The sequence below is a fragment of the Molothrus aeneus genome, chromosome 10 (genome assembly GCF_037042795.1).
Source record: "Molothrus aeneus isolate 106 chromosome 10, BPBGC_Maene_1.0, whole genome shotgun sequence".
Lineage (NCBI taxonomy): Eukaryota > Metazoa > Chordata > Aves > Passeriformes > Icteridae > Molothrus > Molothrus aeneus.
The window spans coordinates 22,471,728-22,498,301 of NC_089655.1; the positions used below are offsets into that span (position 1 = coordinate 22,471,728).

Genomic DNA, 26,574 nt, shown 5'->3' on the forward strand with positions numbered 1-26,574 from the left:
AAGTGGAGACTCCAACAGCTCCAAAATCCCCGTAGGGTTTGGTGACACCAGGACATTCCCTGTGCCTCAAAGATGTGGGGAGGACAAATCCAAGGCACTGTCCTGTAGCCTGTAGCCAGCTCAGAGCAAGCAGAGCCGGTGCCTGCAGTGACCACACAGGTGACAGTGAACTGGGGAGCTGCAGCCACGTGTGCACGGCACAGGACTGCAGGAACAACAATCATGAACCATTACAGCCACAAAGCACCACAAACACAGCTCTGAGTCCTTGTGGTGGTGGCAGAAGGCAGAGCCCTGGGGGATAAAAGCAGCAGGGATTTGTGAGCACAGCCTGCAGGAGCACAGAGCACTGTGGGCACAGCAGAGCATGGAAGGGCAGAGCCCTGGGGATGGAGGAGCATCCATGGCCATGGAGAGAGGAGGATAAAGCAGGCCAGCAGCTCAGATGTACAGAATGACCTGGGGCAGATCCCTGGGAGCATCCATGGCCATGGAGAGAGGAGGATAAAGCAGGCCAGCAGCTCAGATGCACAGAATGACCCAGGGGCAGATCCCTGGGAGCATCCATGGCCATGGAGAGAGGAGGATAAAGCAGGCCAGCAGCTCAGATGCACAGAATGACCCAGGGGCAGATCCCTGGGAGCATCCATGGCCATGGAGGGAGCAGGATAAAGCAGGCCAGCAGCTCAGATGCACAGAATGACCTGGGGCAGATCCCTGGGGATGGAGGAGCATCCATGGCCATGGAGAGAGGAGGATAAAGCAGGCCAGCAGCTCAGATGCACAGAATGACCCAGGGGCAGATCCCTGGGAGCATCCATGGCCATGGAGGGAGCAGGATAAAGCAGGCCAGCAGCTCAGATGCACAGAATGACCTGGGGCAGATCCCTGGGGATGGAGGAGCATCCATGGCCATGGAGAGAGGAGGATAAAGCAGGCCAGCAGCTCAGATGCACAGAATGACCCAGGGGCAGATCCCTGGGAGCATCCATGGCCATGGAGGGAGCAGGATAAAGCAGGCCAGCAGCTCAGATGCACAGAATGACCCAGGGCAAAGGCAGAGGAGCCCTCCCAGACTTTCACTATCACCAGTTGGGGACCACACATAATCCCAATCTGTCACACTTCCATCAGCATTACTGCAGGATAGAAATGAGATCACAGCAACCACAAACCAGAGCAGTGCTGAATTAAAGGGTTCAGCTCTGAGGCTCCCAGGTTTCATTTCCAGCTGCTGCATGGCTGCCCTTCCTAACCCTTGGTTCTCTTCTCTCCAGATTCTCTGACCCTGCTGTCCTCCTCTTCCCAGCTCCCCAGCCTGCAGATCCACCAACAGCTCCCTTGGACAGACACAACCAGCAGAGCAGATGTGCTGATGGATCCTGGGACTGGACTAATCACAACCAGAGTCCCCTGGCACAGAAGGAAGAAGCTGCTCCATAGCACACGCAGTCATGAAACAAGATCTTGTTTGTCACTCTAGACCAAGGAGGTGTAGCAGGCACATTAAGCATTAATCTAAAACTCTTCTGTCATCTTCAACTCAAACTCAAGCTTTGTCAAGTGCTATCTGAACCCTTATTTTAGAAGTGTGGAGTCAGTTTTGGTTTTTTAAATTAAAATCCCACTCTCTGCCTGTAATGTTACTGTGAATAAACAATGTTACTTTAGGTTTTTATTTACCATATGCAATTGCACATGTTTTAAAGATAAAATAGAATTACTACAGTTTTTTAAACGTCCATATCCAGTTTAATAAGAGACTAGTTTATTCCTCTTTAGTACTTGTAAGAGTCATTAGACATCTTTCAACTCCCACTAATTACTTTGTTTTTGGCAGACATTAGTGTTTCCTCCTCCTGCTTTTTTGAATAAATCTGAAATTAACAAGTCAATAAACTGACATATTTACAGTAAAAATAACTCGGCTCCCCTGTCTTCTTCCTCCCACTTCTCATATCTCTTAGCAGATGAAAAGGTCATCATTCACCTACAGGCTTTACACACACTGGTGGGGACTTGGGCACTTTCCCTTTGCATCAACCTCATCTCAAGTTGAGGACCTGATGTTACAGAAGCTGTTCCTGTCATCTTACGTTTTGATTAATTACTTTAAATAGTTTAGAAACTGGAGCAACGCTTCTTTTGAGAAAAAGATATCTGAGAGAGAAAACATGAGTTGCTTCAGTGAACTCCAATTGCTGTATGAAGTACACAGTCATTAAATGCTCCGGGAGATGCTTTAATTTAAACGTGGAAAAAAAAACCATTGGAAAAGGGCAGTTTTGGTGCACCAATTAAAAAATGATGCCTTAAATCTTTAGACCTTTCTTTCCAACTTACATAACTGAGATGTATGGGGAAAACTAGGGCAGCAAACATCACCTCAGCCATGGAGACAGTCCCCAAAGCCTGGCACTTTGCTGCTGTGCCAGGGAAGGAGGCAATCTCCAGTGGCTGAGTGATGCTGAGCAGTTCCGACAGGCTGTCTTTGGCAAAGCACCCACGCTCTTAACACTACCTTGACATGCCAAGGGCACTTCAAAAAAATCACAGTGAAAAGTAGATGTCCAAGTCCTCCAGCTCACTCCAAAGTTCCACAGGAGAACCAAGGCTGGAATGGAGCTGCTGCTCAAACAGTACCAGGTGCAGAATGCAACTGGTGAGCAGCGTTTGGGCGTTTCGTCTTACTGCAAAGGGAATTATCTGAGCAGAATTCTCAGAACTGCAAAAGCAAAACAAAGCCTTCAGTGTGTTGTGCAGAAAGGTTAAAAAGGAAATGAGGGTTCTCTTTTCTGAGATGAGGAAATCCCCCCACCCCCAAACCCACTGCACACACAGAAACACGCATGACAAAATTAGAGGAAAGGAAAAGCGCAGGGACTGCAGCTCTTCCACAGCCTGGGGAGATCACTGCTGGCTAACAAGTGCTTGGCTTGTACATCTGACACCCCCCTGCACATATGGCACAGCTTCAGCTCTGGTTGGGACAGAATAGATCTTTCTAGAAGCAGCAGATTGTCCATTAGGCCATCAAGGCATCACGGGGTTGGAACTGTCAGACTCACACGGCAGAGCAGGAACAGAGAGCATTATTAAGCAATTATTTCTTTAGTTGGAATGATGAAAGACTTCAGGGCTGAAGCACACAAAGTTCATAAATTAGTGCAAAGACAGCCAGCCTATAAATTGGAAGCTAGTTGGTTAAAACTAAATACAACTACATTGTTTTAACTTTCTTCTTCTATGCAGTAAATTACTTGTCATTATTGATTCTTCCTGAAAGAGGAGTCTCAAGGTCTGCAAAAATATTTCTCAAGAATTGTCATAATATTTAAACACTGAACTAAACTAAAAATCCTTTACAACACATGAGGTCAAATCTCATTAACCCAAAAGCCATACACACATTTAACTCATTAGCTTGTATGAATAAGAAATTTCCTCTTTTCCCATCTCACAGCTACAGCTGCTCTGCAATGACTCCAAAAGCCCAAAAAGGACATGGATAACTCACACAGCTTTTATCCCATTAGCCATGGTCTGCAGTTCTCATAATCATTAGCTTTGAAGTGTATTAAACAAACCAGAACACGACCTTAGAGCTGATATTTTAATCACACCACATAAGAACAATTCTTTATCACAGATACTTCATTAAGGCCACCAAACGAGATGCTATTGAGAACTACCCAAGCCACAAACAGGCAAGGAACTATTCTCACATTACTTTATAGCTACAGACCTTCTCCAACACAACCTGCACTGAGGTATTTACACCTGAAATAAACACATTCTTAATGGGATCCATACATCTGTACAGCCCTGTCGTTTTGCACTGCTTCAAATGCCAAGTACAGAGGGAAAATAAGCACCAAAAACTTCACCCTTATTAATGAACTATGGGATTAAATTTTTTTTGTCTTGAAGTAACTACAGCTTTATGTCCTGGACTATTTCACAAAGAAGTTGACAGAAAATGTGTCCTCCTGTCAATTCAATAATTCAAGACTCAGACAGTATTTCCCAGCCTCCTGCAGGAATACATGGTATGTTATTTTCCCCACCTCTATATTCTGCTAATGTTTAATCATCCAGTTCCCAAGACCACACTGGGAAGGCACAAATTAAACCCAAAATTTTTTAAGGGATTCCCAAATTAAACTACTCTGTTTTTTCATATATACAAAGTATGTATATATTCATAAAGACACATTTATCACTAATTACAGCTGACTATACAGACATCTTTCCCTACCATCTGCCCATTTTATTGTATCAGAGACATGCAAGAGATATAAAATAGGGAAAACCAAACATTAACTTTGGAAACCATGCTTACACACCAATTTTTAACGTTATTTTGAACACACAGCTCAATTCAGATAAGGACAGCCTGAAGACTCAGTACAGGACAGATGTACCCTATATTAATTCAGCCTGTGCTTTACACAGACAGAATAATGTATTGCCCACACAGAACACAAATTGCTAGAAATTATTTTAAAAGGTATTCAGGCATGCCAACAATGTGTCTTCAGTGATGATGAGCAGCCCAAAAAATAAATCTGAAGTTTTGAGAAGTAAAACATTAATTACAAAAGCCTTTAGAGAGCAGGGAGCAGTCAGATCTTGCTGTGAAGAATTCTACCAGCACTAACCCATTTTCATGGCTATGTGCTGTGATACACAAGGTTATAAACTGAACTAAGCTACACATAAATACAACATTGACATCAACAGAATAAATTTCAGGAGAGTTGTTACAACAATAGTGCTCCTAGAACTGTTCACCCCTGAATATGAAAGGAGATGACTGACACGTTCATGAATAACTTTCATCTACGTGTGAGCAAATCCCTGACAATGGCAGATGACGAGACCAACTCAGAGCAAATTTAAAAATCCAACTCCAATTGGACTAGAGGATGTGAAAATACAGGACAGACAGTCTCATGAGGTCAAATTTTGGAGCTCATGACTGCCTTTAACAGGAAACTTTACACTGCCACAAGCCTTCACATTGCATTACATCTTCGGCTGCCCTGTGTAATTCTGTAGACAACCCACACCTTAAAAAAAAAAACCATCACCCTTTTCTGCTCCCTCCCCTCTCTTGGCAATTATTCTTCATCACACTCAACCAAGCCAGAGTAATTCTAAAAAATACAATGGATGTAAAATAACAAAGTGTGAATCTGGTTCAACCCCAAGAACTCCAACCAAGACCTGACAGAATCTGGAAAAGTATCACAAAATCGACGGAAGAGGAAACTATCTTAAGTTTTAGCAGCTCTATGGCTACAGCTTTGTAGTTTTATTTAAAACATACTAATTTCACTGAAAGGATAAATAACCATTAAGCAGACATTTGGCTCAATCTATGCTACAACATTTTACTAAACACCTCTCCCCTAACACAGAAGGGCATAATTTTCCGTCAGACCAAATCACCAGATCAAAATGAGGGGAAAATTGAAGAAGTTGAGCTCAAGGGTGATTAAGACTACAAAACTCATACATATTATTTGCTGCAGTTTTTAAGCACCCCTTTAATACCAGGATACATAGAGTATTTGATATGTGAGAAATCACCCATCGATATGCGAGAGATCTGATTCAAACAAAACGAGTCGGTGTGGGAAGGAGAAAATTCACACGTGTAACAACCCAGGTGCCTTTTTTCCTATTTTTCCCCCAGCCAGAGCCCTTGCCCACCCCGAAGGAGGAGATGAGGATGGGTGACACACACGGACACCTGCACACCGTCCCTCTGTCCCCAAAGGCACCCAACTCTTCCCACCCTGCCAGCAGCACTGCAAGAAGTTACAGCCAAAGCCTGACAAGTTCAATGATTCATTCTCACGTTCACAATGGGGAATCCGTGTGCCTTAACATTAGGTAGAAGCGATCAGCATTTTTAAAAAGTGAGCGTTAACAGCGACACATCAGAAACGCAAATTCGGACCTAGAACCGAGTTGATGCCTTAATATCACTATCAAATTTTAATCGCTGAGCTCTTCCTACGATGGAATTCGAGACTCCAAACCTCAAAGCTTACTAGGAGCAGAACCACCCCGACAAATAATGCCCAAGTTTAGTTGTTTTAATGGCCAGCACCCGGGGCGCACACACGCTCTGCGGCGCTCCGAGCGAGCCGCCAGGACGGGGCTGCCAGCGGCGGGCGAACCCCTCACGGGCGGGCTCCGAAGCCCAGCTGCGGGCTGGGAAGGGTCTGGGCGGCCACAGGGACCCGCAGGGCACCGCGGGCGGGCTCTGGGGCACGGCACCGCGACCCTTCCCTCACCCGAGCACAACTCCGCCGGGGCGCAGGCTGAGCTCCGCGGGGCCGGACGGAGAGCGCGTCCCTCCCCGGCCGCCCGCAGCAGCCGAGCGAGCACCGAGGGGCTCCTGGGCTCGCCCGCCGCTCCCCGCCGCTTATCCCACGCCGGAGGAGCAGCTCTGATCCCGAACGCCTCCTCTCCCGCCGCAGCGGGCGCAGCCCGTCCCTGCCTCCCTCCCTCCGGCGCCGAGGGAACGCCGGCGACCCCCGCACGGGCAGCGGCTCCTCCGCACCGCCGCTACTCCGGCACGGTGTAAGAAACGAGCCGGAGCCGCCCCGTTCATTCGGTCCCACAGCCCCGCGAAGGGACGGGCGCACTCACCGGCACTCCCGCCGCCGCGCCCGCTGCCCGGCGGTGCTGCCGCCGCTCCGCGCTCCGCCGCGGCTCTGCCGTGCAGGGAAGGCTGTGCTCGGCTCCTCTGAGCCCCGCTCCGCCCGGGCACTATCCCCGCCCCGGCCCGCCCCGCCGAGCGCTCCCGCTCCCGCCCCCGCTCCGCTCGGCATTGTGGGGCTTGTGGTCGCGGAGGGCGGACTACGAGCCCCAGGGCCCCGTGCGCGGTTCCGGACAACGCCTGGTGTGTGGTAACACCGCGGATCTTCCTCCTCCTCCTCCTCCTCCTCCTGCTGCTCCTCCTGCTCCTCGCGGGCGCTTCCGGCGCGGCGGCGGCGGCGGCGGCGAAGCCCCTCGGGAGCAGCGGGGGCTCGGCGGGCCGGGGCAGGTGAGGTGCCGAGCCCTGCCCTGCCCGGCTCTCGCGGGCTGGGCGCGGGGCCCGCCGCGCCCTCTGGGGCTGCGAGAGGGGTGGCCGGGCTGAGGAAGCGGCTGAGGGCGGCCTCGGCGTGCGGGGAAGGTGCGCGGGGTGTCCCTTCCCCTCCCGACCGGGCCGTGACCTCCTTCCTCCGGCCCTGAGGCAGCGCCCAGGGCTTGTCCTTCTGCCCGCCCTTCCCGCGGCCGCGGGGCCGGGGCCTGGCCCCGCTCCGGGGTTCCCGGCCTGGTGCTGGTTCGCTCGGGCCGGGCCCGGCGGGCGCAGGCCCGGATGTGTTTTATTTTTGTGTGTATTTATTTTTAGCTCGTCCTCTCGGAGCGGAGCGCTGTCAGGTGGCTGCGGCGGACAGGGAGAAAGGGCGCCTCGGCTCCTTCCCCCTTCCTGCGCCAGGGGAGGTGTAGGTTGAACGTTAGGGAGAAATTATTCACAGAACGGGTGATTAGGCATCGGAATGGGCTGCCCTGGGAGGTGCTGGAGTCACCGTTCCTGGAGGTGTTTGAGCAGAGGCTGGACGTGGCAGTGGGTGCCATGGTCTGGTTGACAAGGTGGTGTTTGTTCAAAGGTCGGACTCGGTGATCTTGGGTGCCTTTTCCAGCCTGATTGATCCTGGGCTTCCTCCTCCGCAGGCTCCCCCCGGCTGTGCCCCCCTTGGGGGCTGAGCACTCGGGGCAGGTGTTCAGGGCTGGGGTGTCCCATTAAGTTGCTCACTGAACTGGTGAGTTGGGTTGGTGCTTTTCCTGTAGCTCGCACATACTGCGTGGCTGAAACCTTGTGCCGTTCCTGTTATCAGAGGAACTAATTCTCCTCTGGTATGTGTTCACACGTTGGAATGTATTTTTGTGCCTTTGGACCTGTGTCATACCTATTTGTTTTAGGTAAAGTAATGGCTTCACTTTCACATTCCCAAAGAGGCGAAAAAGAAAGAGAAACGGGGATATGTTGTTGTGGTTATGTATTCCAACATCTGTGACCTGTTTCAGTTGTGCTGTATAACAGTTCTGGTGTTGCTGACTGCTGGAACTGGAGCACAGGCTGTGGGGTCTCATGTGAGACACACACTGGGTGTATTAGGACAGATTAAATCACTTCCATTTTGAAGTCCAGCAAAAGAACACGGACTAATTATAAGCCTGACTTCAGGCTAGGCTTGGGTTTTGTTTTTTGAGTTGATAGGGTTCTAAAAATAGACATCTTGGATTTATCACAGGTCTGTGTCATTTCTGAATTAGTCATAGAACTGCTCTTACAGTAATCAAATGCATTAGCAGTTCTGCTTTGCCAGAGTGGATTTCACTGCAGGTGACTGTTACACGTGTGTGGAGATGTTTGAAAACTGCATTTCTGTTCTGGTGAGAGGCATTTGAAGACACTTTCAAACTTCAATATTATTTGCTGATTCCTTTTATTGACTTTGCAGTGAAACTGTTTGGTGTGAAAATCAGCAGGATGTGGAATCAGTTCAGTAGGATGCCTTTTAAGTCTCTTTTTATCATTGCTGATTTTAAAATACAGATTGTTATCCTAATACTTGATCTGTATGCTAATCCCAGTGAATCCACCCATACTCAGTTTTAAAAAGAAGGAAAGTAATTCTGTATCTGAAACACAAAGCTTTGAAGCTTTGTATCAAATAATCTAAGTTATACAATGGGAAATAATTGCAATTGATAATTAAAATACAGTGGCAGGTAAGGTAACATCTGACTGAAAAAGAAAGATGTGTGGGTTAGGTTTTTTTTTTAATTCAAGTGACCATTAATGATAGAAACAGAGTTACCAAGACAGGTTGTGTGGGTGTGTATATAGTTAAAAGAGCAAATTCTACAATTTTTTTTTTTTTTTACTTCCATAAACTTTACAACAGCAGTAGTAAATTATGTACACTCCCTCCTCCCATGCACATTGCTCTTACATTTTGATTCAAGCTCTGCCTCCGAATTCAGATGGAATTTATGCTGTTATTTCCCTTCCCCCACTCTTTCTTCCAGGACTTGAATGAATTTTTCTGGTAACTCAGGGATCTCAGATCAGGTTAAAGGTGAAACCTCTTCTTGAATCCTCCCTGCAAAAAGTGGAGCAGAACCTCTTGGCAGTAAGGTCTTTTCTAGCAGGATTGGAGCTGTGATTTTTGCTAGAAGCCAACCACTGAAATAATAATAATAATATTTGTAATCACTGCCTTGGGCCTTGTTCCTCTGTAGTATTTTTCTAAAAAAGAATATTAATGTCTAAGCACTTACCAGATCTAGGGTAGATGGAGCCTGGAGAAGGGAATAGAGACAACATCAGTGCAGAGGTAGATCTGCTGATGACAGAGCTGAAACCCTGCCAATTGATACCAAATATTTCTGTTGGTTTAAAACTTGAAAAGTTGAAATCATGAGAGCCTGCTCTCTTTGCTTTAAGCACTGCTTCAGAAGACTGTGTTACACAAACACCTTTCTTTGCTGGAAACCTCTTCAGCCTGGCCTGGGAGCAGGTGTGGATTTGGGGAGGATCCTGCCTGCTGTAGTTACCTGGGGATGGTTGGGTTCTTATTGAGCAGCTCTGCTTGATTGTGCATGACCAACAGTCTGGCAGTGAGTGACACATATTAGACAAAGCAGATTGTCACCTTAGACACTGACAATGGTGCTTGTCCATCTGGGAAGTGTGGTGGTCTGTGCTCTTCACCCTTCTTGGCAGGAGTTGGGTTTTTGGTTTTTTTTTTTTTCTGCTAAAGTTCAGTTGAATGATTTAAAATGTCATTGGGTGGCTATAGGGGAATAGGCCTGTCAGAGAACCTTTCCAAATCTATTCCTCATCTAAAATATACCAGCTCTCTCCATGTTTGCTGATGGCTGGGATCATATTTTAGTGCTGAGACTTAAAGGTTAGAATGTGAGATTTATCCTGACAGTGAAAGCACATGTTCCATGTTAGTGCATCTCTTGGAATCCAGCCTGGTGTGTTTGATGGCTCAGGACTGAGCAGTAAGGCCTGCATTAACTGTATTAGTTTAGCACAGTTGGCAAATCCAGGTTGTGTTTCAATTCCCTGTGTCATTCTGTCCATTCTCTCATTGCACCCCCAGAGATTTGGGTCTGTGGGGTCCCTGGAGCACAGAGGGGGATCAGGCTGACACCCAGCTCAGTGTTTGCCACTGTCCTGCTGCCTCCTCCTCATCTGCCCCCTCTGACCAATTAACAAGTTTGCCAGCAGAGTAACACCTGTTCTGCATCTTACAGTTTTCCAGGATTTTCTCAACTCTGCTGTCCTAATAAATCACTTTCTCGTGGAATCTTATTCCCACCTTTTTTGAGAATGTCAAATAAAGCAGATGACAGATGAAACTAAGGGTAAACTCCTCTCAAAGAAAAGGCTCTTTTGGGATTGGAGGAACTGAAGTTAAGCTGTTACAAGACACTGTCAGGAAGTCTGGCAGCTGTGCTGAGCTGCTTTTGATCACATCCTAAAAGAAACGCTGAAAGCTCCTCCTTGCTGCTGATAATGTGCATTAAACTGCCTTGAGTCAGGCCATTTTGCAGGTTAGTAGACTTGCTGATAATTGATCTAAATAGAACAGAAACTTCAGTTTTCATGAGGATTTGGTCCCTAATCAGGATTGAGACCACCTTCAAGGGTGTTTGGGTGTGGTTTAGTGCAGCTATGACAAAATGACTTTCAGTGACACAATGAACACAGAGTTTTTGTAAAGATAATTATTCTTTCTATTTAACACTAGCAAAGACTGAAGTAAGTTGCATCCAAAAGATGTGAAGTTGATTCCTGACTGTAAATATAAACAGTTTGAGAATTTTAGCAGTCACAGGTCCTTCATGACACTGTAATGCTTCCTAGTGTATCTTCTGGAAAACAGGAAGATTCCTGAAATCATTAACAAGCAGTGTGATAAATTGAATATATTTCTTTTCATACCTTGGCAACAAAAGCATTTGGTGTTCTTAAATATTTCTTGTGCACACATATATATAAACCCACCTCTTCAGTTGCAAAATTGGTATCCTTTGTGTTAATATAAATCCAAGTGTTGTATTTTTTTTTTTAGGACTGTCAGTGTCTGGAAAAGGGGTAATAGATAATGTATAATTGTTTTTATATGAGGGTTTTAAGTGTACCATGGATTAGTAACAATAGCTTATGGTTCTTCAGGAGAAAATGAGTTCTTCATGGTAGCTCACAGTGTAATAGGTTTTCATCATCATAAAAATCCATCATTTCACTTAGTATTTCCTTTTGTGTGTGTGTGGATACTGCTAACCCATAAAAACAAAGTAATTATATCTAATGGCAATTTTGTCCTTTTTTGCCCTTCTTCCTGTGATAAAAATCTTTTGGGTAGAACAATGTTCAGTGACCTGATTTAACTATTTAAAAAAGTTACTCTGAGACTACAGATATAAAAACGTGCTATAAATTCATCTGTGAATGCAGATGTGTGAGTGGACATTCACTGAACTTCCAGAAAGGAGGAATTCAACAGCAAAAAAACCCCAAATCTCCATCCAGCAGGGAATACACATGGATAATAAATGGGACAGCTTGTACCTGCAGTAGGGAGTGAAAACTTGTTCAGACAAGTTCCCTCCCCCCATGTGAGCAGACCTGGCATGAATTTATGTAACTGAAACAAGTTCTTGGGAAAACACTCCACTTTTGGAGGAATGATGAATATTCACTTGTATTCCTCCATGTTCTTGACAGCTGGAAAATACCAGGGGTGGGTGATAAAGTTGTGAGACCCCTGATTATTGCAGTTCCATCCCTGTGGATGGATTTCATCCATCCAGACCCTTTTCTAAAGCCTTTTCTGGGGCTGGAGGAATCAGCTCATCTGTGGCACTTTGAGGCTGGAACAGCAAGAGGAACAAAGGGAGGTTTTGCAGTCCATGTTAGAAGACTTGTATAAAGTTTTTATTGTAGTCATATTGAATTTTCCTTCAGCTTTTACTTGTCCCAAAAGAGAAATGACCAAGATTTGTAGTTATCCAGTTTCTTCTCTGTGCTGACTGTAATCACTAACAAATTTCACTTGTATAATTATGGCTAAACAATTATAGATCTGCTCTGGACAAAAAATACCTGTTCTTCTGTTTAAACAGCCTGAAGATCTTTAGCCAGTGCAGAGCATAATGAGGGATATGGCTGAAAGAAATGTCTTGGCATGTTCTTAACCTGTTCATACTCTCAGGAAGGGATATTGATTGCTGGAGGAGTTTCTGCTGTTTCTTACCATTTCACTCTTTTCACTTTCTACTAAAATGTCAGTAAATTACACAGACATGCAAATGCCAGGTGTCTGGAGCTTGCTAGGAGGAAAAATCCTTCCTCTAGTGCATTAAATCCTCCAAGCAAATCTAAAAATTAAAAAGCTTAATATCTTTCCTTTTATCTTTATTTCTGACTTGGACTTCAGGTCTTTAAACTCAATTATGCCATATAAAATATTTTTTAAAGAATCTGATTAAGAGAAAATACAGCAGGCTGGAACAAGGGCTTTTTATCAACTGTAAGGTGACCTTTTTTCTTTTCCACATAATTTCTGAGTCTGAGCAGTGATGGATATGATGAGCTGGGCTGGGTGGAGAACTTCCAAAGCAGAGGTTCAGTTACTGGAACAATAATTTTCCATTGAGTTAACATAGCTGGTGGCACACCCTGAGTGGAAACATGACTTCAGCTTATATAAAACCAAAGATGCAGTGTTCACATTCAGATGGGTGGAAAGTAGGCACTGATCTCCAGCAGAATCACAGCTTGATGCATGTGCAATATGGAGTATTTATAAATATACCTATTTATAGGTAGTTTTAATAGTCACAATGCATCTGGATGAGGCTTGGGCTGCATATAGCACTTTCCAAGTTTTTCCTGGATGGGAATTGTCAGCAACCTTATGCTGCTGCCTATGAGTGGTGGCAAGATTTTTGTAAATAGCACATAAAATCCCTGCTTTCAGGAGAATTGATTCCATAAGAACTTGAAGGGGAAAACACTTGGGGTAGCACCTTTTCTTTAAAATATTAATTTGATAGATTTCTGTTAGGGTTTTGAAGTTACACCAAGTGGTCCTTCCATGTTTACTTGACTCATGTAATAAGAAATCCCTGGTTTCTACACAGTAGGACTCACATTGATCTGTGCCTTGTCATTTTTAGAACTTGTCCCTTCTTGAGCATTTGTAATTGTGTATGTTTGTTTTCTCTTTTCTCACACACCCTAAGGGCAATAGATTTCCCAAGTTCTTCAAGAATTCTTGCACAACGAGGAAAAAGAAGAGACATTTCAGTGAATGAGGAGTTTTTTGCTTCTATAGTGTTTTCCTTGAGAAGTGGCTCTTTGAATGAGGATGACAATGGAAGAGATGAAGAATGAAGCAGAGACCACTTCTATGGTTTCCATGCCTCTCTATGCTGTTATGTACCCTGTCTTTAATGAGGTGAGCTCCAGTTTACCTTGGAATGCAGTAATCCCCTTTGTGTGGGAAATGAGGCCACAGGAACGTGTTGTTCATCTTGGGAAAGCTTTGTCTAACACATCTTCTCTCTCTGCATTGTTTCACCCTTCTCGCCAGCAATAGTTTCATGCTCATCAAAGGTTGCTGGTTGTCTTGGTCCTGAGCTTTTCTCTTACCTTTAACACAGGATTTTGACAAAAATGCCAGCTCTGGTGTTCTCTGGCAGGAAATAGCACACAGTCAAACCTGTGAACAGCTTGATGCATTTTAATTTTACTGCTAATGGTTGTAATTTAATACTTGTTTTTCTCTGAATATCAGAGATTGCCAAGATGTTCTCACAATCTTCTGTTGGACTTTTGCTGCAAAATACATCCAGTGATTTTTGTTTTCATTTGTGGGGGGAACTCTTTCCTTTGGGATTAACTTTATAGTATCTCTGAAGTGAGACCAGCAATTTGAAAGCTTCTGTCAATCCCCCTTCCCATTCTGCTTTATGGGGCAAGGTGTGATTACTTGACTTGTTTTGTTCTGATAACAACAGAATGCTAATAATTCATTCTAAACTTTTATTGCAGCTAGAAAGAGTAAATCTGTCTGCAGCTCAGACACTGAGAGCAGCTTTTATTAAGGTGAGAAGTAACTTGCATGGAAAAATGGTTGTTTCAAAAGTAAGCTGTGTAAGATGAAGCTAAAAGGTCAGCTCTCTTGTTTCCTTGTCTTTTTATCTGAGACTTCATCCTTGATCCAGTAGTCTAAAAATAAAGTGGAGACAATTGCATGAACTGGAAGTTTGAGATGTCTGCAGATGTCATGAGTAGAAATCTGAATGAGCAATTTTAAACTGACTCTTCTCTTGTCCATATAGAACAAAAGCTTAAATGAGGGAGCAGTCAGTGAATAAATAATCAACTTAGTCTAAAACCCACAAGATTTGTAGAATAGGCTCTCATGAGCAATAGGCACGTAGCAGACTTTGAAATTGGTTTACAAAGTGAGTGGTAATGGGATTTTTTTGTGGATGAAGTTCAGTGTTTGTGTAGAAATCCAGCAGTAAATGGAAAAAAAAGATTCTTCTGACTTTTCCATTGTATTCCTAAGGAGTGAAAATACAGATATTCCTTTACATTGCTTTATTGAAGTGGTGATCTTTTCAAATATTGAAACAAAATTATGGCAGACATGACATATCTGAGCTGTGCAAATCTGGGATACTTCCCTGTTCCTGCACTTAAATCTAATGCACCTTGATGGGCTGAAGTCTCAAAGTGAGCTCCTACAAGTGTAGCTTGGTTTTGTGTGTTTTCACAATGGGTGGGAAGGAGCTAAGCTGGATGCAAATAATGTTAAACTGAGATGTTGGTAAAAATGGTAGTGCCAGCTAAAAAACCCACAGAGGCTCATTTTTCTTCCACACAGAGCAGTTTTTTGGTAGCAGCACAGGTGATGTGAACAGCTCCAGTGTTAATGCAGCTCTGTACTTAGATATGTCATCAATCAAAAACTGGGTTTTTTCTGAAAGAGCAATTCCCAGATGATGTCTGAGCATATGATGTGATTCATGAGAGGCACATTTATAAATGTCATGGGGAAGGTGGGGGAGTAGCACCTGTGTTGGAGTGAATTCAATTCCAGGGGATACCATATTTTTGTCTCAAAGCTTATTGTTTATGAAAATATAACAGGATAGAGGCATTTATTAAAACCTTTCTTACTCAAATTAAAATGAGTGCAAGGGCTTATTGGAAAAGTTGCTCATGCAAAATCAATGATGTAGTCCAAGAAAAATGAATTTTGTAGTGAAGAAATGTTTTTAAACTACTAGTCTAAAGCCATTAGACATTCAAAGTTCCTAGCAAACTCCTGCAGTATCTGAAACAATTTCCATGAAAATCTTGGTGCTTGCAATGTCCAGGTCTTGCATATTTAAAAATATAAATTTTCTCTGCTTTACAGGCTGAAAAAGAAAATCCAGGTCTTACACAGGACATCATCATGAAAATTCTGGAGAAGAAAAGTGTGGATGTGAATTTCACAGAGTCTCTCCTGCGTATGGCAGCTGATGATGTAGAAGGTAATAAAACCTCTGTTGGATAACTGTATTTTTAATTACACTCTTAACTAGGAACATGCAATTCTCTATTTTTTCTTTTTTTTTTCCAGAAGACGTTATTTGTTTCTTAGTAGAATTTTCTCAGTGTGGTAGAGGAAATTTTGTATTTTTGAATACTGTATAGGAGAAATTAAATTTCCCTTAAAACCACACTTGACTAATAAGAGAAGGAAAGAAAGAAAATGAATGTTCAGAACTATGTTTTTATGAATGTTCAGAACTGTGTTTTTATGGGTGCATAGTTCACCTTTTGCAATGCTAACAACCAGGAAAAGGCAAATATGGAGTATAACATCCTCTTTTTTTTTCCCTACTTCAAATTAAAAGCAGCAGTTACACTGTCACAGAAGGAGAATATACTGCAGGCTTTAAGTTATTTTAATACTGAATTTGATGATTTTAATGCCTCAAATAAAGTAAGATGGGCTCTTTCTCCACCATGCAGTAATGAAGGTGATAGATGCATTGTTCTGATTCACACAGGGGTTATTCACTGCAGTTCTTTGCTGTTCACCTTCAAATTCACCCTGGCAATCCTGCTGCATTCTGTGTCCTGTTTTTAGCTGTCACTACAGACTTCAGGACAAACTAATGGTGGTTTTGAATATGTTCTTTTTGACAGAGTATATGATTGAAAGACCTGAACCTGAATTCCAAGATCTTAATGAAAAGGCACGAGCACTTAAACAGATTCTTAGTAAGATTCCAGATGAGATCAATGACAGAGTGAGGTTTCTTCAGACAATCAAGTAAGTACAATATGATGGATTTTGCTGCAGGTGGAGAGGTCAAACTTCTTGTATTTAGGTCTAAATGTTGAAATTCTGTAGATGTAGCAGCATTGTTCCCATTGCCAGAGAGCCTGATCCCACTTAGAAATGATGAGGATGTTACTTGACCAAACTTGCTGAATTTGGTCTCCTCCATCACGTCTGACATTTCCTCTGTAGGGACTGCCCTGAGAAATACTTGACTGCTGGAAAAGGATTCAATTCCAGCATTTCATGGGATCTCCTGAGGATATTGAAATTCTCTTTTTCTTGCCCAACAGGGACATTGCAAGTGCAATAAAGGAGCTCCTTGACACAGTAAATAATGTCTTCAAGAAATACCAGTATCAGAACCGGCGGGTACGTGCACCAGCTCTCCATCCAATATTTCTAATAGCAACACAAGAAATATTGTTGTGATCCAAGGATGAACAGCAGAGCGTAGCTGGTCAATGAGACCATGCTTTAACAACAGAATGGTTGTATGATGGGTCTCAGGAATTCTAGAGAAAAAATTATTCTTCTTTGTTTCTTCTAAAGGAAAAAAAAAAAACCAAAATTTTTATTCCCGATGTAACATTAATTAATCTTCTGATCAGTTAAACCTCAAGGTTCTCACTGCACCCAGAAATATGTGAACTAAGACTCTGCTCCTGGTGTTTTTGTTTTTTTAGGCACTTGAGCACCAAAAGAAAGAGTTTGTAAAATACTCCAAAAGTTTCAGTGATACTCTGAAAACCTATTTTAAAGATGGAAAGTAAGTATGCTTTTGTCCTGTTGTTTCAATGATTTACATAATGACTAACAGGAAAATAGGACAGGCATAAGCTGCCTTTTTTAGGAGTTGCCTAATTATTTCCTTTCCTATGTCCTCTCATTACCATGGATGCTTTAAAATGCTGTTTCTTTGCCTTTGAGGAAAGGGAAAATTGTTAAATTCACCACCATGTAACATCCATGTGTGCTGTTAGTTTTGAATTTGAATGAGAAATTAAATTTCCTGGCCCTGTGTGGGTTTTTTTGGTGCATATAAAAGGACAAAGAAATTATGGATTTTTTGGTTGAGGAAAGTAATTTACCTATTTGAAGTATCATTTGCAAATACAAAACATCTGTGCAGGGTTCTCTTTGATTTACATTTTTATTGGCCTTTCTTTATAGACCCTCACAGTATCTGGAATGATTCAGCTGAATGTTTTTCTAGCTGAGCATTTTAGCCCTCAAACTGAGGCTTTTTCCAGGTCTTCACCTTGGGTTTTGCAGTCATTTTTCCTGTATCATTCACTGTAGTGATTCTTTTGGAGGATGAATGGATCCCCCTCAGATTCTGACAGAGCCAAAATGTTCTGGTTTAAAGATGGAACCAACTTTGATGTCAGCTCTTGTTGAGCTTGGCAAAGGCTGAAAACTCCCAGGAGATGGTGCATTATAAAGCAGAGAAAAGTCTTGAGACCAGCTGGGAGTACAATCCTGTTCCCATCAAAGCATTCTTGTTTTTCTCTCCTTCCCCTGAAATTGGGGCTAAATTTGATACCAAAATGAGAAGTTTAGGCTTTAGTAGCTTTGCTTCCTGGACAGAAGTACTGTGTGAGCTTCAGCTTAAAGTGTGTTAATTATTTGCAGTAGTGTAAGAAATGCCATCCTGTATTTGCTATCCTGGGGAAGTCAGGAGGAATTTCTGTCTGAGCTGCACATGGGGTGAGATCCCTGCTGCCCCCAGCACGAAACACAAGCCATGCTCAGGCGTCATTCCTGAGCAGAAAACTTGTGTGACCCCACACCTTTCTGTGCAGAAAGGTAACTAAAATAGTGTGTTGCTGTCACATGTGTGCACGTTTAGTATTCCCTGAGGGAAGAGTTGCCAATTCTGGAATTCCTAAGGGGTGAAGAGCTCAGCTTTGGGAAAGGTGTTTAACAGTCAGAGTCAGAAAATGGCCGTGACCTTAAAGATCATCTGGTTCCAAGCCCCAGTCATCTGCTCCGTGGTTTTCCCTTGGTTATCTGAATCCCAGAAGGAAAGGATTGAGATGTCAGTGATGATAGAGAGCCAAATTCTTTTTAAATTCCTGCCAAATCAAGGCAGCCTTCCTGGGCTTAGCTATGCAAACGAGGCTGGCTGGCTGCCAGCAGGGAGCTTCAGGTAGGTCAGCACAGGGTGGAACACCCCTGTGCTTCCAGTCCTCCAATGCTGGATGCCAGTGATGCTGGCTTTCTCCACTGCCATGTTTCTGGAAGTGTCTGAAGCAATATTCTTCTCTTTCCACAGGGCAATAAATGTGTTCATAAGTGCCAACCGACTAATTCATCAAACCAACTTGATACTCCAGACCTTCAAAACTGTGGCCTGAAAACTGTATATGTTGAGAGTTGTACTTTTCAATGGTGGATAGGGTACCTTTATATGTAAATTTTAAAGTTTTGACTGTATAAATTATCAGCCCCTCTCGAGGGGCCTAATGCAGGATTTTGAATGGGATTATTGCCATCTTACACCATATTTTTGTAAAACATTGTAGCTTAATCATAATCTCACAAGAAAGATTTTGCATCACTTTTTGCTATTATCATTCTTTTCAGAATTATAAGCCAAAAGAATTTACGCCTTAATGTGTCATTATGTAACATTCCTTACAAGAATTGTAAATATTTGGTGTTCTGTTTCTGACATTTTAACTTGAAAGCGAAAAACTGCAAGATTATGTATTTAACAATATTGGTGGCAAATATTCAATAAATAGTTTACATCTGTTAGACTGTCTTTTTGTATGTGAACAAAAGTGCATAACTCATCTTTCTGGAACTGCAGAACATTCATTCAATAGAAAAAGAAATTAAAATTATTTGGGTGCTTAAAGCTACCGGGAGTTCAAATCAGTGTAAAATGAGGGGTTTTCCTTAAAACTGAGATTTTGGCTGTTATCTAGACCAGAACATCAGAACAATTATATTAAAATGTCTTTGAGAAAGTAATAAATAAACCCAGAAGTGAGATGTGCTTTTGTTTTTGATAGAAACTAGATCTCACTTCTTTCTTAGTCTTCTGTTAATGGCAAGTTAACAGGGTTTTTTTTTTTTTTTTTTCCTAGGCTATTCCAAGGTTTGGAGCACAGGTTTATTTGAAATATATGCAGCAAAGATTGAATTTAAAACTATTCAGATGAGTGGGTTTGAATTTGTCCCCTTTGGGAGGGAGGAGGATTGGAGCTAGAACTCTTCCAGGTAGCACTAGTGATATCTATACTATGCATGCCATAAGGCAACTTTGTTTTTTCAGGGAATTGAAATCATGTGAGACCTCGACTGACAAACCTTGGCTGTGTAGATGGTTAAGAGCTGCTGCTGGCCAGGTGGAAATTTTCTCTTTGTGATGTCCTGGTGATGTTTCACAAGTTCTGACGAATCCCTTGGAAGTGCACCTCGAGCTGATTTGGAAATAGAATAAACCTCTGGAAGTTTGCAAAATCTGTGGCCATTACTAGGAAGTTTAGGGGAGAATGTGAAGCAGCTTCTGAAAGCTGTTGCAGGAGGAGCACTCCAGGCTGAAAGAGCACAATTGCTCCAGAACTATTCCTTGTTTGGCTGTAAATGGTGAAGAAAAGGTCCCTGCAGATGGTCTGGCACACTGGCCTGGTGCTGTACTGCTCATCTGGGGCAAGTGCCTTATCCCAGGTACAACAGCTGGGTCCTTGCATTTGCTGATCTGAAAGGATCAAAAAGGGAGGAAAATGCAAACTGCAGCCTCCCAAATAGCACTGGATGTTCTGCTGTCTATTTGTGCATGGAATTGTTTCCTCGATGAGAGCACTGACTGTAGTCAAATAGAACAATGTGAAGGAGAGTATTGTGTACAAATGAGTTCTTTGGGAATGTATGTTGTGCAATTTTTGGTTACACATAGAGCTATAAGCAGGACGTGGTCCTTAAAGCTTGCTGGTCAGCCTGTTCTCTGTTCTGACAGTGGTGTCTTGTGTCCTTAGCAAAGTGAGCTTAGGAAAGGGATGCAGAATCAATTTATAGTTCAAACTTTCTGGTGTTTCTTAAAGCTTGGCCTGCTGAGCTGTCATTTTTGGCGAGTGGTAGAAGAACAGCAATGTTCGAGCTGACGAAATTAGAGTGATATTGAATTTGCATCTTTGCATTCTGTAACTAAAAGGGTTGAGTAGTCTCCTTGTGGGTGATTCTCAATTAAGTCATAGCTCCAGAGGGCTTCATGAAGATCCATGAGTCAGGGAGAAGGAAGGGAAAGGCCCCTGGAGTTTGTGATACTTCATCTGTCTTGGAAAGAGTGTTTGGTACTGGAGAGGCTGCAGCAGTGGCTGTGGAGAGAGAGAAACACAGAAGATTGGGTTGTGGTTTATGAATTGGACCTGATTCCCATAATATTCTGAGTTTTCTCTATTTTCTTGGATTGAGCAGGACAATTGCCAATTAGAGCTGGCAATCATAAGTTGAATGAGACCATGTCTATGTCTATGTGTGGTAAAAAATACATATAAAAAATCCACTTAAGACTTGTGTCCCACACGAGCTGCTGTGTTATGTCCTGCCAGTTGGTTCCTTGTCAAATCAGAGGCTATTTCATCAAGAAATGAACTGTTCCTGTTCATCAGTTCTTCCCAAAACCTTTATTGGGCAAAAGGTACCAAATACAGGGCTAAGCTTCAGGTTGTCTGGCCAATGTGTTCTGTTTTATTTATAACCTCATTGTGATTTCTCTATGTTACCCTTAAAAGTAATGGAAAATTATTCATTGTAATCAATGTCTGGTAATGGGAAAACTTGAAAACTGGTGTCTTCAAGTCACACTCTTCTGTTGTGTGCAGTGAATCCATATCTAGTGGTCTTATAAACCTTTCTTTTCCACTGAATATGAGCTGGGACATATGTCTGTCAAATTTTATTGTGGTTTTGCACTTTATTATCCAAGTTACCTGAGTAGCTAAAAGATAAGTTTCTCTTAAGGATTTCTGATACAGCAGTTAGTGTTGCAAAATGCTCTTAGAAAATTTCTGCTGTGAATGTGGGTTATAACTGCTATGATAATGTTAACATACAGAAAACCAATCTAATAAACAAAATAAAACTTTGTATATTTGTTAATGAAGCAAAGAACCGTCTTAATCACTTGTTTTGATTTTCCTCAGCCTATAAAGAAGAGAAGAAAAGCTTAGGCTGGCTTGGTTTTGGCTGGAAGCTTTAATCCTGATCCCCAGATTTGTGTCCAAGTCTGTGAGAGGTGCCCAGCTCAGAGCAAGGTTTATCTTGAGCTGAGGGCAAGTGGTGAGTATGAAACCTCACAGTGTCCTGGTGTCAGACCTTCCTTGGCTCCAGCCAGCACCTGTCACAGACACATGTTCTGAAAAATCCTTTCCTTAAGATTTTTTCTCCTAAGAAGCTGAGAAGCCTCAAAACCAAAATATAAACAATTATTATCTGCTGCTGTAGAATGCAAGAGGTGCATCTGAAATTACTCTCATGTAGTTGTTTCTAATTAATGGCCAATCACAGTCAGCTAGCTCAGACTCTGTCTGAGACATGAGCTTTTGTTATCATTCCATTCTTTTTCTATTCTTAGCCTTCTGATGAAATCCTTTCTTCTATACTTGTAGTATAATTTTAATATATATCATAAAATAATAAATCAGCCTTCTGAAACATGGAGTCAGATCCTCGTCTCTTCCCTCATCCTCAGACCCCTGTGAACACCATCACAAGCACCAGCAGATAGTGTCAGTCTGGATTAAACATTATTTTATCTGGATCTCCACCACAGTGCTCCTTTTAATAATGTGCTGTTCAGATCTCACACTGTGTGTCCAGGGCAGCCTTGTTTGTTCTGCAGGTGTTACCTCCTCACTTTCCAGAGGCTCTGCCTCTCTCACTTGGGTGGGGAAGGAAAGGAAGATTGTCAAGACAAACTTGCCACAGATCTAAGCTTTAGATTGCTACATTTATTCGATTTCCCCTTCAGACTGGAGTGAGTGTGCAATGGTAATAGCTGGATTGGGCAGAGCAGTGATTATCCCTTGCCCTTGGAGGAGGCCCTGGCAGTTGTGCCTGAGATTCTTGCTTTGCCCTGCTCAGCCTGGCTCATCTTCCCCCAGGCCTGCCCTTCTGGGGAAGCACTGCAGGCAGAGTGTGCTGGGAGCTGGGCCAGATCAGCCTGGGCCTTGGCACTGTTCAATCTTCTGCTTTTCCTCATGCACATCTGGGCTGATGTTGCTTTTGAAAGGGAATAGTAGGGAATGGGCTCCCTAGCAGCAGCCTTGGTGCTAAAAAACAGGACTGAAAAGATGCTCCTGGGTCATTTGGCTTCTCTTACAGAAGTTAAAAGGTACTGGAGAATGTTGGTCCTAAATCTGCCCAGTTCTCTTTTGAAGCCAGTTTCTTTGTCCTCACACCTTTTGTTAGATGTCATTTTAGAACAGTCTGAAAGGATAAAAAAACTCTTCAAAGATTGAAGTTTAATATGCTGCATAAATTTAATTTATGATGAAGAATTCACTAACCTTGGCCACAACCAACTGTTCTTTTCCCCTTTTCTTCACTTAGTCCTGGAGTGAATTTCGTACCACCATGGGCTTCAATTCTTACAGATGCACAGTCCCAAGGGGTTGGACCTCTAAACAAAACAAGGTGTTGGGCAATGCTAAATTTGCTCCTTTGAGGCTGAGACAAAACAATTTTTTCCTCATGCTGTAACACAAGCTTGAATTTTGTTGCAAAACTCAGTGGTGCTGTTGTCTCCAAAGCAGAGGAGGAGGTTTGGCTCACCTGGAGATGTCCCTGGGCTTCCCTGTGCTTCTCCTGCCCCACAAGGCTGTGACACAGACACTGCAGGATGCTTCCCCCTAGGTTTGCTCGCTGGATTTCCTGAGCATTTTCTCCCTGATTTCTGACTTTGCACCTTGTCCCCATTGTCCCATCCAGCCTGGCTGCTGTGACAGCTCAGGGAGCACCTTGTCACACCAAGCCCTCCTGCAGTGAGGGGACAGCACAGGACTGGCTCCTTGCTGGTCACTGGCATCTCTTCCCCAGTCTAGCTTGGCATCCTCATAATTATTTTTGCCTGATTTGGGCAAGTCTGTGGCTTTAATGTTCATTGAAGGGTCAGGAGTGGAGCTCAGCAGCACCTGAGGTGCAAGGCTGTGAACTTGGGCAGCACTGCCCCACCTGGGCACTCTCTGAGTCTGTGATTATATGAGAAAGGGTTTTATCTCTCTCTCTGCCACCTGGCAGTGCTGCTTATCACCATGTGAAGATCACAAAGCTTTCCCTGGCAGCACACAGCCACAATTTGCAGTTCAGGAGCTGAGCATCCCAGGGAACCTTGTGGTGCTGGGTAAAGATCACTCTGCTCAGACAGCTTCAGTGAAAAGTTTGGTTACACTCTGCTACTGCTGCTCCTTTGGAATTTGTGTCTTGCTGTTAAAGGTTTATCAATCATGAGGATTCCTTTGCTGAGCAGTGCCCAGAGGTGGCCATGGGGGGAGGTGGGCTTGGTTTTGGGGGACTGTCAATGACACTGATAGGAAGAGACATTAAATTCCTCCAAGAACCAAGAGGAAAGGAAATTGTGTTCTACTCTCTCTGGAGACAGAAGTGTTCTACTTGGTGTATCCAGAAGGAAAATTGTTTTTTTTAGTGCTGTAATCCCATTATTGGTGACAAGGTAAGCAAAATAGATTTTCAATTGCTGATTTCTAATGCACGCTCTGATCTGCTGTATAAACACTTGTGAATTTGCATTTGGTATCACAGTCAAAGGAGTGATTCCAGCTGATGGATGGAGAAATTTCAGAGAATATTTTGTACTGTTTCACTAAGCTGAGTATAAAACCCTATATCTAAATTAGACATGTCTTTGACATTTTATTATTTCATAATTGTAACTCCTAGACTTTCCATAGTAGGTAATTGCTTTTTTCCCTGAAGCTGCCTTAGTCTCCAAGGATAAATGATGGGTGAAATGGATGCCTGAGTTCCTGAAGTTTTAAAGTAAAGAGAATAAAGTATGAGCTAAAAGTATAATTCACTTAGTTTTCCTTCTTGCTGCTGGGTATCTAATCTGCAATAGAGCCACAGTGAAAAATGCTGTGAAAAAAATTAAAAGACTGAGCTACAACCTTTAAGAAAAGGCATGGTGAGTGAATTTCTTAACTAAAATGTTAATTGGAAGGATTTTACCTTGCTTGTTAAGGAAGATGTTGTAACCAATTTTTCCCTGCTGTTTGCACAGCCCTGTGGTATTAATAATTTTGTGTGGTTCTCTACAGCTGCTTAATGAGTGACAAACAGAATTTTCCTGAGTGGTTTGGAATGGGAGAGCAGAAATTCCTTTCAAGGCTGTAATGCAGCAAGGACAATAAATATTGCCTGAGAAGGTTAAGAAGAAAAGCTCTCAGAATCACAGGTGACGAGGTTGGAAAAGAGCTCCAAAGTTGGGCTCAATCTTTGACTGATCCCCACCAGCCCAGGGCACTGGGTGCCACCTCCAGGGATGGGGAACCCCCTCAATCCTCTGGATCTGCACAATCTCTGCCATGGCCACATCTAAATAAAATCCCCCTGTGATCCTTTAGCCCAGCCCCAGTATTTAAGGAGCCTGGGTAGAGTCTTGTCAGACACAAATTTAATGCACTCTGAAGCCCCACAAAGAGCTGTGGTTGCTGCAGGTAATGGGAGAAAAAAAATCCCACCTCATTTCTATTCAGTAAGAATTACAAAGCATAAGGGGCAAAGAAAATGTAATTCAGCTGAGTTTTGCCTGCCTTTTTTACATGACTTTAAATATAAACCCAAAGCAAACGTTTAACAGTAAGGCCTTGTGCAAGTCAGTATTTTTTATTTGAATGAGAACTGAGCTGCTCTTTTCAAAACCAAATGTCTGCATTACCGAGACATAAAAGCAAAGTACGGAGTTTTTTTGTTCCTTCCAGCATAAGGAGAGACTTTTTTGTCATGAAACACGAGCAGTGCCAACTGCTGACAGTGCCAAAGTGAGTGAAGCTCAACCTGTTGACCTCTTGCTATCTGGAGCTTTTTCTCATGAACATGCAATAATGGTTCTGTAATTCCCTGCCAACAGAAGGCAGCAAGTTGCATGAGCAGAGTAATGCACGAGGAGAGGAGAGCTGAGGTGTGAAAGCTCCTGTTGCACTCTGTCTGGCAGACAGGAGTTAAACAGCAAGGCTGGCACCTGCAGCCATTAAGGATCAAAGCTGCTCCTCGGCCAATTCTCGTTTCCTGAGGTGTCAGGGGTGATGTGTGACCTTGCCCCAGGCTGTGCTCCACAAGCATGAGGAGCCCAGGGGGACATTGCTGGTGTCCCAGTGAGGGAGGAAAGCAAAAGCCCTCAGGGGGAGCTGGTGCTGCTTTGTTTACCCCATTTTTGGGCCAAAACAAGCAGCATCCACATCCTCCTCCTGCGATTTTTAGTGGTAGAGAAGGACCAGGTGCAAAACCCCCTACTGACAGTTTATTTAAAGAATTTGGTACAAAACCATCCTTTATTTCTACAGGCTGCAAAGTGAAGCTGATGGGGTCGCTGGGTTTGGGGCTGGAGAGTGCCCTGTGTCCCTGCCCTGCCCTCAGCCTTAGCCCAGACTTTGTGTTTATTTCCAAAGCCTTTGAGGCTGCTGAGGATGGATGGGGCTGCTTTGCACAGGAACACCTCCACACACATTTATTTCCACTGCAGCAGCCACTGGGCTGTGTTCTGTGCTCTGCTCCCATTCCAGCCCTTCCCCAAGCCATCAGTCACTGTCCTTCCAGCCCCACTTCAGCAGCAAGTGGAAAAGTTCATCATCAAAAATGCCTCAAGTAAATGGATTTTGCTAGGAACGCTTCAGCTGCAAACTGCTGTTGCTTCTGCTCGTCTCTGGATTGTCTGTCTCTCCAAATTGAGGACCCAGAACTAAATTTTACCAGCTGGCAGCTTTGTGGGTTCTCTGACTCCTTAAAAGCCAATTCAAAACCTGCACCTCCTGCTGCTTGTCTGCCTTGCAGGCAAGACTTGTTACTTCTCTCTTTCCAAAATCCATTTGGAGGAGAATTATGTGTTAGAAATTAATTAAAAACATGGACTTAACATTTGTTTCCTTGACCTCTGAAAACTATCCCAAGT

The 26,574-nt window shown here is 43.3% G+C and overlaps 2 protein-coding genes across 3 annotated transcripts in view; one reads left to right on the top strand and one right to left on the bottom strand.

The window, feature by feature from the left end:
• SERPINI1 (serpin family I member 1) overlaps window positions 1-6,796 on the bottom strand; it is a 46,067-nt gene extending 39,271 nt beyond the window's left edge. Inside the window, exon 1 of the mRNA XM_066556237.1 lies at window positions 6,667-6,796. The gene's annotated coding sequence lies outside the window, so the exon portion shown is untranslated. The remainder of the gene's footprint in view (window positions 1-6,666) is intronic.
• A 153-nt stretch (window positions 6,797-6,949) lies between these two features.
• PDCD10 (programmed cell death 10) lies at window positions 6,950-19,199 on the top strand. 2 transcript variants are annotated; one of them, XM_066556238.1, is made up of 8 exons: window positions 6,950-7,063; window positions 13,333-13,547; window positions 14,144-14,197; window positions 15,522-15,639; window positions 16,301-16,427; window positions 16,730-16,808; window positions 17,123-17,205; window positions 18,715-19,199. In XM_066556238.1, the coding sequence occupies exons 2-8, from the start codon at window positions 13,452-13,454 to the stop codon at window positions 18,794-18,796; spliced, it is 639 nt and encodes a 212-aa protein (XP_066412335.1). In that variant the 5' UTR covers window positions 6,950-7,063; window positions 13,333-13,451; the 3' UTR covers window positions 18,797-19,199. The 2 variants fall into 2 exon arrangements, with proteins under 2 accessions (XP_066412335.1, XP_066412336.1); XM_066556239.1 differs by having other exon boundaries at window positions 6,961-7,063; window positions 13,341-13,547.
• The last annotated feature ends 7,375 nt before the right edge of the window (window positions 19,200-26,574 follow it).